A 12500-nucleotide genomic window follows, 5' to 3' on the forward strand; every position below is an offset into this window, starting at 1 on the left:
TGCTCTAGATTATGTGGCTTGAAGAGAAGCTGGTTTATATGTTGCCTAGTTTGCCTTACCTTTACTGAAAGAGAATGCATGAGGGAAGATTGTATTTCCATTTATTTTTTAGATCTATAATTTGCAGTTTCTCCCTTCTTACTTTCCTGGATGTATTAGCTGTTATTTCTCTCTTCCTTAATCTCTTCTCATTTTTTCCTCTTTTCACTTGCTTCTGTCTCTCCTCTTTCCTTTCAACATCTCCCTGGTCTGCCAAATCTCTCCTCTATCTCTTTCTCTTTTTCTCTCCTGTCTCTCTCCTTTTCCTCTCTCTCCCTTCCCTCCTCCTTCAGTGCAATTAATTGTAAAATTATTACTAGGATTAATTAGTATTTTCACACTCCTATTCAGAATAAAGTAGACTGCACAGAATAAATTAGATTCTGTTTTCTGTGCAGAGAGAATACCAAGAAATTACAAGAGACAAAGATTGAGAATGCGTTTAAATTCACTGGGGTTCCATAACCAAAAAATTTGAGCAGCTCACTTGAAGAGAGCAAATGAAGATGAAATGTTGATAAGGATAAGTACAGTCTAGAGGAGAGTAAGAGTCCAGGGACAAGGTCTAGGGACAAGCTTCTTGTGACTTCAGTCAAATAGTTGCCACCTGTTTACTGGGCTTCTAGATTAATCCCCTTGTGTAAGGAATGACTGGGTTGCCATCCGCTTGAAGTGTGGGGTTCGAGTTTGGGAAAGCAAGATTGCCAGCTTATCACATTGCTACTACTTACCATGGTACTGAAGGCAAGATAAATGTGTGGGATTAGGTGTCCACTTGATGACAGGAATATAGAGCAATCTGCCAGACAGATGTGTGAGATTGGAGGACTACATGAGAATGATTGGACTCTACAGCGGAAAATTCATGACAAGGCAGTTGTAGGGGATTCTAAATCAAATTACTGTCAGCATTTCAAACCATTTGGTTTGTGTTTAATGAAAGTATTGTATTTAACTCTCCTTGGCCAGCAATAAACAGCCATAATTTCAATAACTTCTCTGTAGGAAGTTGATAGTGGAGAATTAAATTCACTTTAATTATATATTGAAATGCAAGTGCTGTTTTTTTTTTTTTTTTTTTTTTTTTTTTTTTTTTTTTTTTTTTTTTTTTTTTTTTTTTTTGGGGGGGGGGATATTCATAATGAGTGTATGTGATGGGAGGCAAAAGTTAAAAGAAAAAATTTAGCCTGAAACAGGGCAAAAATTGCTGACTAAAAGGGGGTTACTAAAGATTGCATGAAAATTAAATGTTATTTCTTGAATATACAGATACATCAAGGTTTGATTTAGAAAAAAGGATTACAAAATATGCTGTAAAGCTATTATTAACCCATTAACAAAGGATGACATGATCTCACAACATGTAGCACCACTTGCCTCCGGTGATGAGATATCACATCAATTGATTTTTGTATGGCCATGCATGCAACATTCAGCTGCAACCACAGTGGGCGAATAGCCAGAGGCGTTAGACCTGCACACATTGAAATACCCGGCATTAAGACCTGCACACATTGAAAGACTCGGCATTAAGACCTGGTGGTGCCAAAACTCACCCGGCATTATTGGGTTCAAGAAATAATGCTCAAGATTTATTACAGATCCTCCATCGCTTGTTTCCCTCTCTCACTTCCTACTTCCTGTATCCATATTTTGCTCTCTCTCATTCCTCATATTCTTCTCTTCCATCTCCCTTCTTTTTCCTTCCTCTTTCACCCTTTATCTCTCTCTCATCCCTTATCTTACACTTCTTCTTCTCCCCTCCCTTCTTTATAAAGAGATGATAAGAAAATATAGATATGTACAGTAATATTATTTGATGTAGTGTATATGTCTTAGCTATCAATTTATCATAGGAAATTCATGATAGTGAAGAGAAGAGAAAAAAATCATTGTATGATTGTTGGAACATTAATAATACCTGTCTGTTAATTCCTTTTTTATATTATAGTAATTCTCATGGTAAGTATTCCATATCAGGTTGCACTAAAGAAAGATAAGATGTATTCTGAGAATTATGAATAACCATTTTTTATCAGTTGTGAAAAAGCAAGTGAAAATCTATGGAAAATGATTTCTTGTATTATGTATTATATTTTCTTTTATATATGAGTAGAGAGAAAATTTCTGAAGAGTACATTTGACATCCAAAGGCAGCTATGCCTCTTTATAATTGAACATTCTTATGAACCTAATTTATGTATGTGCTGATATTTTTATTAACCCTTTCCCGACGGGGCACTCGCTATGCGAAGTCCCATATGCCGGGCGATTGCAATATTGCGTTGAAATCGTCACAATCGCATGACGCCCCGGCGTCGGGAGTTTGGCTGTGTCACACGAGTGTGACACACCGTCGTCATGGGGTTAATATTTACACATATATGAATATGAAAACTTGTTTAATGTGTGTGTGTGTGTGTGTGTGTGTGTCTGTCTGTGTGTGTGTGATGTATTTGTGCTTATACAGCAATATATTGTAAATGGCAAACTAATTTAGGTGTAGCTGGAGAAGTATTTAGAAATTTCTCAACTCCTTCTATTTAGAGAGGCGTAATTAGATTAGCATTGGACCACTAGAAGTAGAAGTTCATTTTTTTTACCTATGATGGTAAGAATTCTTTGTGCGCAGAGATAATTTAATTAACAATTTCCCATTGTATTTTATAATTACTTGCAGCGTGAAGTGGAATATAGAAAAGTTTATTTTTTCCATTTTGTATTATTAATGTATCAAGACTCTTCAATGTTTTCATTAAACTAGTTCATTACAAAGGATGTCTTATAAAAAAATATTTGTTTTAATTCACGTTTCATTTCTTCCTCTAGATCTTCACAGTAGATGCTTCGATATGTATTGATCTAAGCAATTTTGAGTTTCAATAGGTGGTTTTAGTTTCGGTGAATTTTCTGTAGCTTCCAGAAATTTAGATATCATCTTCTCTAGTATTATGATAATGATGAGGATGAGGATTTTATGATTATTGTTATTATTATTATTATGATGATGCTGATGTTATTGATATTATTTTTATTATGATTATTATTATTATGCTTATTATTGAAAAGATAGTTCATGACGTGTAATTAGTAAACACATGTATATAGACATGTGCAGAATCTACTGGGAGGTTCTACTGACTACTAAGTTCTCAGAATCCGTCCAGAACTCAGTTGTTTGAATACCATTTAAGTCATTCCGATCCTTATTCCCCCCCCCCCCACACACACACACACACTTTATCTAAGCCTCTTCTAACCAACATGAAAATTGAGATCGGTATCTTCCGTCCCCAGGAGATCAGTATTGGTATGAGAGAAGCGCCGAGTCGATGGCCTACTCAGCAAACCTTGCATTCCCCGACTCTTCTCTCTCGTCCTTCTGCCCAACGCCTGTTGATGGAGGGTCCTCGCCCATCAGGAGGGAGCATAAGTGCGGCATATTCAGCATTGACGTCAGTGAGTAGTACAGGAAAATGAGTCATACTGATATATATTTGGTAACTAGGTGGATGAGGTACTAGTTATTATCTTTGCAGAAGAAAAAGGAAATATTTGAACTACTAATCCTGTTGACTAAACGGCAACTTTTACCAAATAACGAAACGTCTGCCATAGCTCTCATGCTGAGAGCTATGAAATAGGGACTCTAATAAAGTAAGTCTAGTTTCAGATGCCTAAGCAAAAATCTGTACAGTTCCTTTGGTTTCAATTCCTCTCTATCTCCTGCAGGTCAGTGCAGGTCACTTCGTCTCTTCTTCAGCGACCGAGAGCACACGTGTGGCCAGTTGGTCATCGCCAGCCAAGAGAGTCAGTACAAAATATTCCACTTTCACCACGGAGGGCTGGACAAGCTGGCTTCAGTGTTCGAGGACTGGAACTTCCTTGTGAAGCCGCAGGACGAAGAGGTCAAGTCAGTGGATTCAGCGCTGAAGCAGTTCATGGTGTGCAGGTATGTTACTTCGAGAACTATCAGGGAGGTATGCTCGCAGAATGGGGTGATCATATCCTTGTATGATATATTTTAGTTCTATTTGACTTTTTTTTTCTTCTTCTTCTTCTTGTTTTATTTGTCAAAGATTGGAAGGAAGTATCATTAATCAAATACAGGCATCCTTTGCTATATGATCATCCAACGTATGTTTGACTAGTATAATTCTACATTTTCCCTGATAAAATTCAGTTAATTATGCAATCCGTGATTGATGGTATGCTCAGTCTTTGTCTTCAGTCAAATGTGTAGTGAAAGTGAGTGTACAAGTGCCTCAGGCAAAGGAAAAGTCATATGATGGAAGTGAGCGTTCAATCATTTCTTCGCTTCTGTTCATGTTTTTCCTTTCTTTTCACTTCTGTTCCTTGGATTTTCTTTAAATCAAATATTTTCATCACGGTTATCTGAAATATTAATTGCAAATAAAAGCTTTAGTTGAACAGAACAATTTTTTACAGTGTAAATTTAAGATTTGACACTAGGTTCCCAAAGTAATTTTCACGATTATCTCCCAAGGCCACAAGTGAGTGAATCAGAACGCCACCCAGAAGAAGGCCAACACACGTGTCTTGATGCAGAATCATGGATAACATACTTCAGCGAGGTGAGACAAGGAATTATAGCTTTCATATTGTTTTTTGTACAGTCAAATAAAGAAAACTCGCATTCCTTTTTTTCCAGGTTTTGTATTATCAGTTACAATTACAGTTTTTCACTTGAAGTATTAACACATGAATGTTATAGGTACGTTGAAGTAGATGAATAAAATGAATTGTAAAGGTACTGTAAACAAAGAGTAAATGAAATCACCTACACTTTATTGCAAAATTAAGAGGATACAAAATGTCAGGAAGAATGATAGCACCTTTGTATTGGATATCAAAACATATACAATTGCTTCTCAGGAAGGAATGATTGAGGACGACCTCACTCTCCGTCGTGCTATATTCTTCGGGGGAGTCGAGCCCCAGCTGAGAGCAAATGTATGGCCATTCCTGCTGCATTACTACGACTATCGAACGACCTTTGTACAGCGCCAGGCAATCATGGAGGAGAAGCACCAGATTTACGAGAAGATAAAGTAGGTTGAATATCTTTGCTGTGTTGTATTGTGTAGAGTTATTTTGCATATGTAATATGTGGAGGCATTACGTTATTATTTCCATTATCAATTTATCATGGAGGTCTGTTGTGTCATGACTAATTTTGATGCCTCAGCTTAATGAGAGAGACCATGAGTGGGGAAGAACGCGACTGGTTTATGAGGAACGTGCAATGTACGGTGGAAAAGGACGTGGTACGCACAGACCGCTCCAACCCATGTTTTGCTGGCAACGACAATCCAAACTTGGAAAAGATGAAGAGAATCCTTCTGAACTTTGCAGTGCACAATCCAGTCATGGGGTAAGATGACTTGAAGTCTCTCTTTCTCTCTCTCTCTCTCTCTCTCTATCTCTCTCTCTCTCTCTCTCTCTCTCTCTCTCTCTCTCTCTCTCTTCTCGCTCTTCTCACTCTTCTCTCTCTTCTCTCTTTCACTCTTATTCTTACTCTTTTATTCAAGTTTTCTCTTTCTCTTTCTCTCTTCCACTCACTTTCTTACTCTTACTCTCACTCACTTATTCACACTGTCTCTGAATGTTTGCTGATATTTCACACATTGATTGCCATGACAATTACACAATCTTTGATTTTCTGATTACCTCCTCTCAGGTACACACAGGGAATGTCAGACATATTGGCGCCCATCCTTGCCGAAGTTCGCAACGAGGCCGATGTTTTCTGGTGCTTCACGGGGCTCATGAGTAAAACCATTTTTGTGACGTCTCCTAAGGATGAAGATATGGAGAAGAATCTGGTAAGGGTTTATGAACTCAGAATAAAAAGAGAGATATCAAGTTGAAGATATCAGATAAGAGGATTGGAGTCGTGATCTCTTATTTTGAAATTACTTCATGTTGTATTAGTTTGTGAAAGGTAGATTTAAAGCATGAGATAGCTTCATATAGTAGATTATCTTCCTGAGGATGTAGGATAAAAAATGATGATACATCTCTTTCTTTCCAAACCCAGAGCTACCTCCGTGAGCTGTTGCGAATAATGGTCCCACGGTTCTACAACCACATGGCCAGCCAGCAAGACGGCATGGACCTTCTCTTCTGTCACAGATGGATACTCTTGTAAGATATTTATGCTCCCTCTTCCACTTTATTGACATTTTTGTCTTCTTTTCTTTCTCCTCCCCTTTTTTTTCCTTCCTTCTTTATGGAACATTGATGTACTAAAGAACAACTACAAAAATTTGATAGATATATGGATTAGATTACGAAACTATGAAAGGCTCGGTCTTATTTTTGTGTGTATGTGTCATCCCAATAGGTGCTTCAAGCGCGAGTTTCCTGAAGATCAAGCCTTGGCAATGTGGGAAGCTTGTTGGAGTAACTACCAGACCGACTACTTCCACCTTTTCCTCGTCGTGGCCATCGTCAGCAAGTACGGCAATGACGTAGTGGACCAGAATCTTCGACCAGATGAGACCCTGCTCTACTTCACTTCTCTGGCCAATCACATGGACGGCCGCATGGTTTTGCAAAAGGCAGGCATCACGTTTTTTTTCTTTTTTCTTTCTTTCTTGTTGATTTTTGTAGCCCCGTAATTTATTACTTATTCCTTCACACCCTTCACTGCTCTTCTTAACAGCATTTCATCAGTCATAACATTCATTTATGCAAATACATATACACATCTGATAAAACTTGCACTTACTTTTCACGCAGGCACGAGGTCTCCTCCACCACTACAGAAGCATGAGCCATCTCCCATGCACACTGGTTGGTCTTTGCGAGCTCTGTGGACCAGGCATGTGGGATTCTGGCCACGTGCCTGTCGTGGCTTGCGTGGGACACCCGGACGACAAGCCATGCCCGCTGAACCAGCCATCCTCCAACGCTGATGGCAACACAGCCTCCAGTACAGCATCCTGACACACCACCAGGAAGGTGCTCCATCAGTTTGTCATCTGTAAGTGAGATGGAAGCTCAGTGGGTGGGATCAGTGAAGGAAAGAAGAGCCTGAACAGGGAAATACCTGTGGGAGAAGAGGGCGGACTACGTTAGAATACGCGGTGACTCTTTTAAGCCAGTTTTTATTTTAGGAATCTTTGAGTAGATCTGGTAAGAATAAGTTTTAACGACATTGGATCTGAAATAGGGTTTATATTCAAGGTGAATACAAGCTATAAGAGAACAATAAGGGAATGTACTACAGATCAAGTAAAGTTTTATTGAATACTCCAATTTACAAGGGCAATAATGAATAGATATATATTAAAAAATAAATAAATAAATAAATGCTAATGAAACTATTGCCAAGAAAGTAGGAGAATATGGCACACCTTCTTTTTATTAATGACCATTATCGTTCCTTTAAGCAAATGCCACTGAAATAGGAACTGGAATATGTAATAATCTTGTTTACATGTACATAATGAAGCACTTACTAAATAAAGCACAGACTGGACCACAGGTTTGATCAGTGGATTTTCCAAGGGAGTGAATAATTGTTTTAAAGGTTTTCAAGATGATTTGGTGTGAGAATTCTATTGATTTTAAGGTAGATTTTGCCTTCTTGCATTATGACAATACTTGATGTCTTCCTCTTTGTGTGTCACCTTGACGATTTTGAGGAAATAATATGTTTATGTACATTATACTAGTCATTTTGTCTAACAGATGTGTTTGATGAAACTAGGGGCAATTATTAAGGGGGAATGTTTGCACCGGAGATGTGATGTGATATATGATATGGTATTATTCTGAAGATAGGATGTTGCAAGTCATTCCAGTGTTGAGTTTTTTCATGCAAGACGAATATATTTTGATTTTCCTCTGGTATTTTTTTGTGAGAGATATATTTTGTATATTTATTTGGTGTGTGTGAACAGGTACATGGTAAGAAGGAGAAAATATAATAGGAGGAATTACACTATTGATTCCCATATTTTTTAATTCACACTCTTACTACTTTTGTGATATGCGTGATGGTGCAGTTACCAGAAAGTAGTTGATTGTATTGATTGATTTCTAACAGTTTTTTCTCTTTCTCTCCCTTTCTCTCCCTTTCTCTTTCTTTCTTTCTTTCTCTTTCTTTCTTTCTTTCTCTCTTTCTTTCTCTCTTTCCTTCTCTCTTTCCTTCTCTCTCTTTCTTTCTCTTTCTTTCCCTTTCTCTCCCTTTCTCTCTCTCCTCTCCTCTCCTCTCCTCTCCTCTCCTCTCCTCTCCTCTCCTCTCCCTCTCTCCTCTCTCTCTCTCTCTCTCTCTCTCTCTCTCTCTCTCTCTCTCTCTCTCTCTCTCTCTCTCTCTCTCTCTCTCTCTCTCTCTCTCTCTCTCTCTCTCTCTCTCTCTCTCTCTCTCTCTCTCTCTCTCTCTCTCTCTCTCTCTCTCTCTCTCTCTAGTTATTAGAACTGTACTGTTAACATTCTAGACTGTGGTCGTGAAGGATGAATTTTTTACGAGGATTATTCTGCGAGTCTTTTCCAAGTGAGAGTAACTATGGTTTTTATCGTTAAAGGATTATTTTAAAGCTATTTTAAGCAGCGGCTTTCAATATGTTTATATTTATGCTCGAACTGATTTTTTTTTCCCTGCCTCTCTTCTTCTCAGTCTCCTTAACTTCTGGAAGTTGATTGCTACCATTATTTAGATTATACTGAGGTACAGTTTGTGTACATACTAGTTTTTAGGACCCTTAAGTAGCCAAAGTTTATCTTCGTAGAATCTAGCATTTTATTCGTAGATAGCGCACTAGTTCTAGTCATCACTGAGTTGGAAATTATAAGAAATTGAATTACATTTCAGGAAAGTATTCAACTAGGCAGATATTTCTACTGTATTTAGAGCACATTTTCTGCAAGGAGGTACAGCCCCACAGCACGTCAAACGGTTGTGTAATCAGTACAAAATCTTTTTGCGAGCTTTTATCTGCTATGTGAATAAGTGAGAAAAACACTTTATTTTTTTATGATTTAGACAGATATTATGAATTTCTGTTGCTCATGAATGCAGTAACCAAGGTTGGGTATAGTTATTTCACATTTAATTCCATTGTACAATGCTGGATTTTCTCTCTCTCTCTCTCTCTCTCTCTCTCATTCATCTTTTCCTTTTTAATAGTGATACCAGACAGAGCATACTCAGCGAAACATAATACCCAAACACATAATGTGTTGAGCTCATAAAATGTAAATAGTACTATCACCTACTCTTATGATAGTTATTATCGATATTATTGTAATTATGATTTTTATTGCTGTATATATTTGAGATTATTGCAGCTATTATCTCTTGTATTATTTTGCTTCTTGTATTATTGATATAATTACTTCTTTTTCTATTATTATTGCTTCATCATTGTCATCAGTATCATTGTTATTTTTTGTTGTTAGTAGTAGTATTAGTAGTAGTATTTTCATTAATATTATTATTGTAATTTCAGATATTTAGTTATTTATTGTGTTGATTACTACTTCCATTGCTTTATTATCTATCATTATATATATTGTTATTATTATGGATTATGATTTATTAACTTTTATCATTATTATTATCATAGTAATATTAGTATCAGTTGTTGGAGTAGTAGTAGTGATGGTAGTTATTGTAGTAATATTTATGGTATTACTCTTTTTATCATTTTATAGTTTTTATCATTATCATTATTATTATTAATAAGTTCTTTTAATAGCTACTAGTCACATATCATATACCTATGGTAGATCAAGGGCCTTGATGCTGTAAAATAGTAGAAGACATGATTTTGTGAATAATCAAGTAAATCTTGTCTTCCATCAGTGGTCTGGCACAGTAATGCAAAAAATAAACACTTTTCCTTTTTTGCAACTTTTGCAACTTGGACAGTAGCTGAGTCGTCGTTTTTTTCTAAGACCAACTCACCGAGGATTGACTTTTTACTGAAAGTATTATGTCTGCAATTTTGAATTTTATAGTTTACATTAACGTGCCACTGGAGGAACTCTAGCGATGTTTTCATTTTTTTTATTCATTTATTTATTTTTATTCTTGTTTTTCAATGAAATGGTTTTCTCAACTGGATAAACATTGGGCACGTGATGTTTGTTTCGCTCAATGACCGCAGTTGCAGAGAAGTGTTGACAGTGTGACAATATGTGCATGGTTTTTACGTTTGTGGTGGGGCGTGACTTTTTTTTTTCTTTTTCGTGAAACGGGGAAAGAATAGGCTGAATGTCCACATTTTTTCTTTCTCTCTTTCTTTCTTTCATCTTTTTTTTCATGGGACAAGGCCTATGTTGAAAGTTTTTGCAGCGTATGTTACCGTTATCCCAAATGATACAGTAACTCCCATTTATACCCGAGGATATGTATCCGAAGGTTTGGCATCTACAAAAAAAAGAACAAATAATAATAATAAAAAAAATGAAAAAAAAATTCCCTTAGTCGTATCACACCTACTTATTCCCCACAATCTTATAATGGCACCTGTGATTTTGTGGTTAAATTTCCAATAGATCAAACACCCAAGTAGTCAACAGTGAGGATGAATTTTAAAAATCATTAAAAAAAAAAAAAAAAAAAAATAACACCTTGAATCCAGATTTTTAATAAATGGATAGTCCAAATGAATGCCTTTTGTTTATTTGTTGTTTTTCTTGATCATTATCATTCTTTTTTTTTTTTTTTTTTTTTTTTCAAACCAGGATTTTTATCGGTAGTAGTTTTAGGGTACGATGTTCAAAATTAAAGATACACAGAAGATCATTTCTTGTCTCTGATTTGTACGGATGTCTGGTATACTGGCATATATTCACCTTTGTATGTGAGCATTTCGTAGTGGTTGTAGAATGATTCAAAGCACAGTATATAAAATTTCACAGACTGTGGTTTGTGGGATGGTGTCATGTGTGTTGTTAAGAAGCAAGACCAAAGCTCATATATAATGTGCCAATAAAGGATTATGCAGCAAGTTGACTTTGTTTCTGTTACCTTGACTTTGGACAAAGATATTTCCTTTGAATTGGTTTCCAAAATAGGGAAATTGTTGTTGTTGTTTTTAATACAAATTAACCTTGAGCCTACAAGAGAAATATTGCTAGTCTGTCATATGTCTACATCATCAATGCATTTTGATAGAAAACCAAGTATAGTGTATATTTTGCAGGGAAGAGAAAGACTTAAAGTAACTTAACCCATTCCCGACGGGGGAATTCTAGCCTAGAATGTCCAAATGCCGGGGCGTTCGAATTATTAGGCCTAAATCAATTGAATAGCTGGCACAATACTGTGCCGCCCGGCAACTGGGCTTTTGAATGCGCGGTACACATGCTGTACCACCCGTCCTGTGTGGGTTAAAGAAAAATTAAGATCTTCATCATAAGATGCATCGTTATGCCACACTGATATGAAATGTAGAATGATGTCCTGCTATTTGTTATTCCACATGATTTTGCAGATTAAAGATTGATTTTAACTCAAGCAGTTAATATAGGACTGCCATTTGGTAGGTTTTACGGAATGAGTAAGACCCGAGTTTCACCCCATTACTGATTTTTCTCTCCTGCTGATTTACACATTAGAGTGCTAGAAATCTTCTCTACTTTTTTGTTTTGTTATGTTGTGAGACTTATATCGGGTATTGGTATGGCTATGGCATTGTTTAGTCGTATAATTCCTGAAGTCTAGTATTTTAGTCTGCATAATGGAGGAATTAACACTGCACACTCAGGTTAAAAATACTCTCACAGATTCATGGTATTGAGGGATTTAGTGTGTGGGAGTGTTGTGTGTGTGTGTGTGTGTGTTGTGGGTGTGTGAGTGTGTGGTGTGGAGTGGGGTGTGTGTGTGTTGTGTGTGGGGTGGTGAGTTTGTGTTTGTGTGTTGTGTGTGTGTGTGAGTGTGTGTGTTGGTGTGAGGTGTGTGTGGTTGTGTGTGTTTGTGGGTGTGTGTTGTGTTGTGTGTGTTGTTGGGTTGTTGGGTGTGGTGTGAATATGTTAATATTTTAGTGTGTGGGTGTTTGGGGGGTGTGGTGTGGTGTGTGGGGGGGTTGTTTTTAAAGTTTTTTGTGTGTGTGTGGGGGAGTGGTGTGTGTGGGTGTGTGTTGTTGGGGGTGTGGGTGTGTGGTTTTGTTTGGTGTGGTGGGTGGGTGGTGGTGTGTGGGTGTGTAAATGTGTTGTGTGTGGTGTGTGTTTTGGTGTTGTGTGTTGTTTTGGGTGATGTGTGGTGTGTGTGATTGTGTGTGGGTGGTTTGTGTGTGTGTGAGTTTTGTGTGTGTTTGTGGGTGTTTTGTGTGTGTGTGTTGTGTGTGGGGTTTGTGTGTGGGTTTGTGGGGGTTGTGTGGGAAATTTGTTATTGTTTTTAAAGTGTTTGGTGTGGTGGTGGGTTTTGTGGTGTGTGGTGTGGTGGGTTTGTGTGTGTGGTTGGTGTGGGGGTTGGGGGTGGTGGT

At 37.3% G+C, this 12500-nt stretch overlaps 1 protein-coding gene across 4 annotated transcripts in view; it reads left to right on the forward strand.

Moving 5' to 3' along the window:
* TBC1D16 (TBC1 domain family member 16) overlaps nucleotides 1-11024 on the forward strand; it is a 19862-nt gene extending 8838 nt beyond the window's left edge. For 2 of the 4 annotated variants that reach the window (XM_043032586.2, XM_043032587.2), the window contains exons 6-14: nucleotides 3337-3498; nucleotides 3772-3991; nucleotides 4547-4634; nucleotides 4936-5111; nucleotides 5249-5434; nucleotides 5741-5885; nucleotides 6101-6207; nucleotides 6407-6623; nucleotides 6805-11024. In XM_043032586.2, the coding sequence (XP_042888520.2) occupies nucleotides 3337-3498; nucleotides 3772-3991; nucleotides 4547-4634; nucleotides 4936-5111; nucleotides 5249-5434; nucleotides 5741-5885; nucleotides 6101-6207; nucleotides 6407-6623; nucleotides 6805-7011 (1508 nt within the window). In that variant the 3' untranslated portion in view covers nucleotides 7012-11024. The remainder of the gene's footprint in view (nucleotides 1-3336; nucleotides 3499-3771; nucleotides 3992-4546; nucleotides 4635-4935; nucleotides 5112-5248; nucleotides 5435-5740; nucleotides 5886-6100; nucleotides 6208-6406; nucleotides 6624-6804) is intronic. The other 2 variants (XM_043032588.2, XM_086531863.1) reach the window with 1 other exon arrangement.
* Nucleotides 11025-12500: the final 1476 nt, after the last annotated feature.

The sequence above is a fragment of the Penaeus japonicus genome, unplaced genomic scaffold, assembly GCF_977035675.1.
Source record: "Penaeus japonicus unplaced genomic scaffold, GWHDUDI00000001_assembly GWHDUDI00000036, whole genome shotgun sequence".
Classification (NCBI taxonomy): Eukaryota; Metazoa; Arthropoda; class Malacostraca; order Decapoda; family Penaeidae; genus Penaeus; species Penaeus japonicus.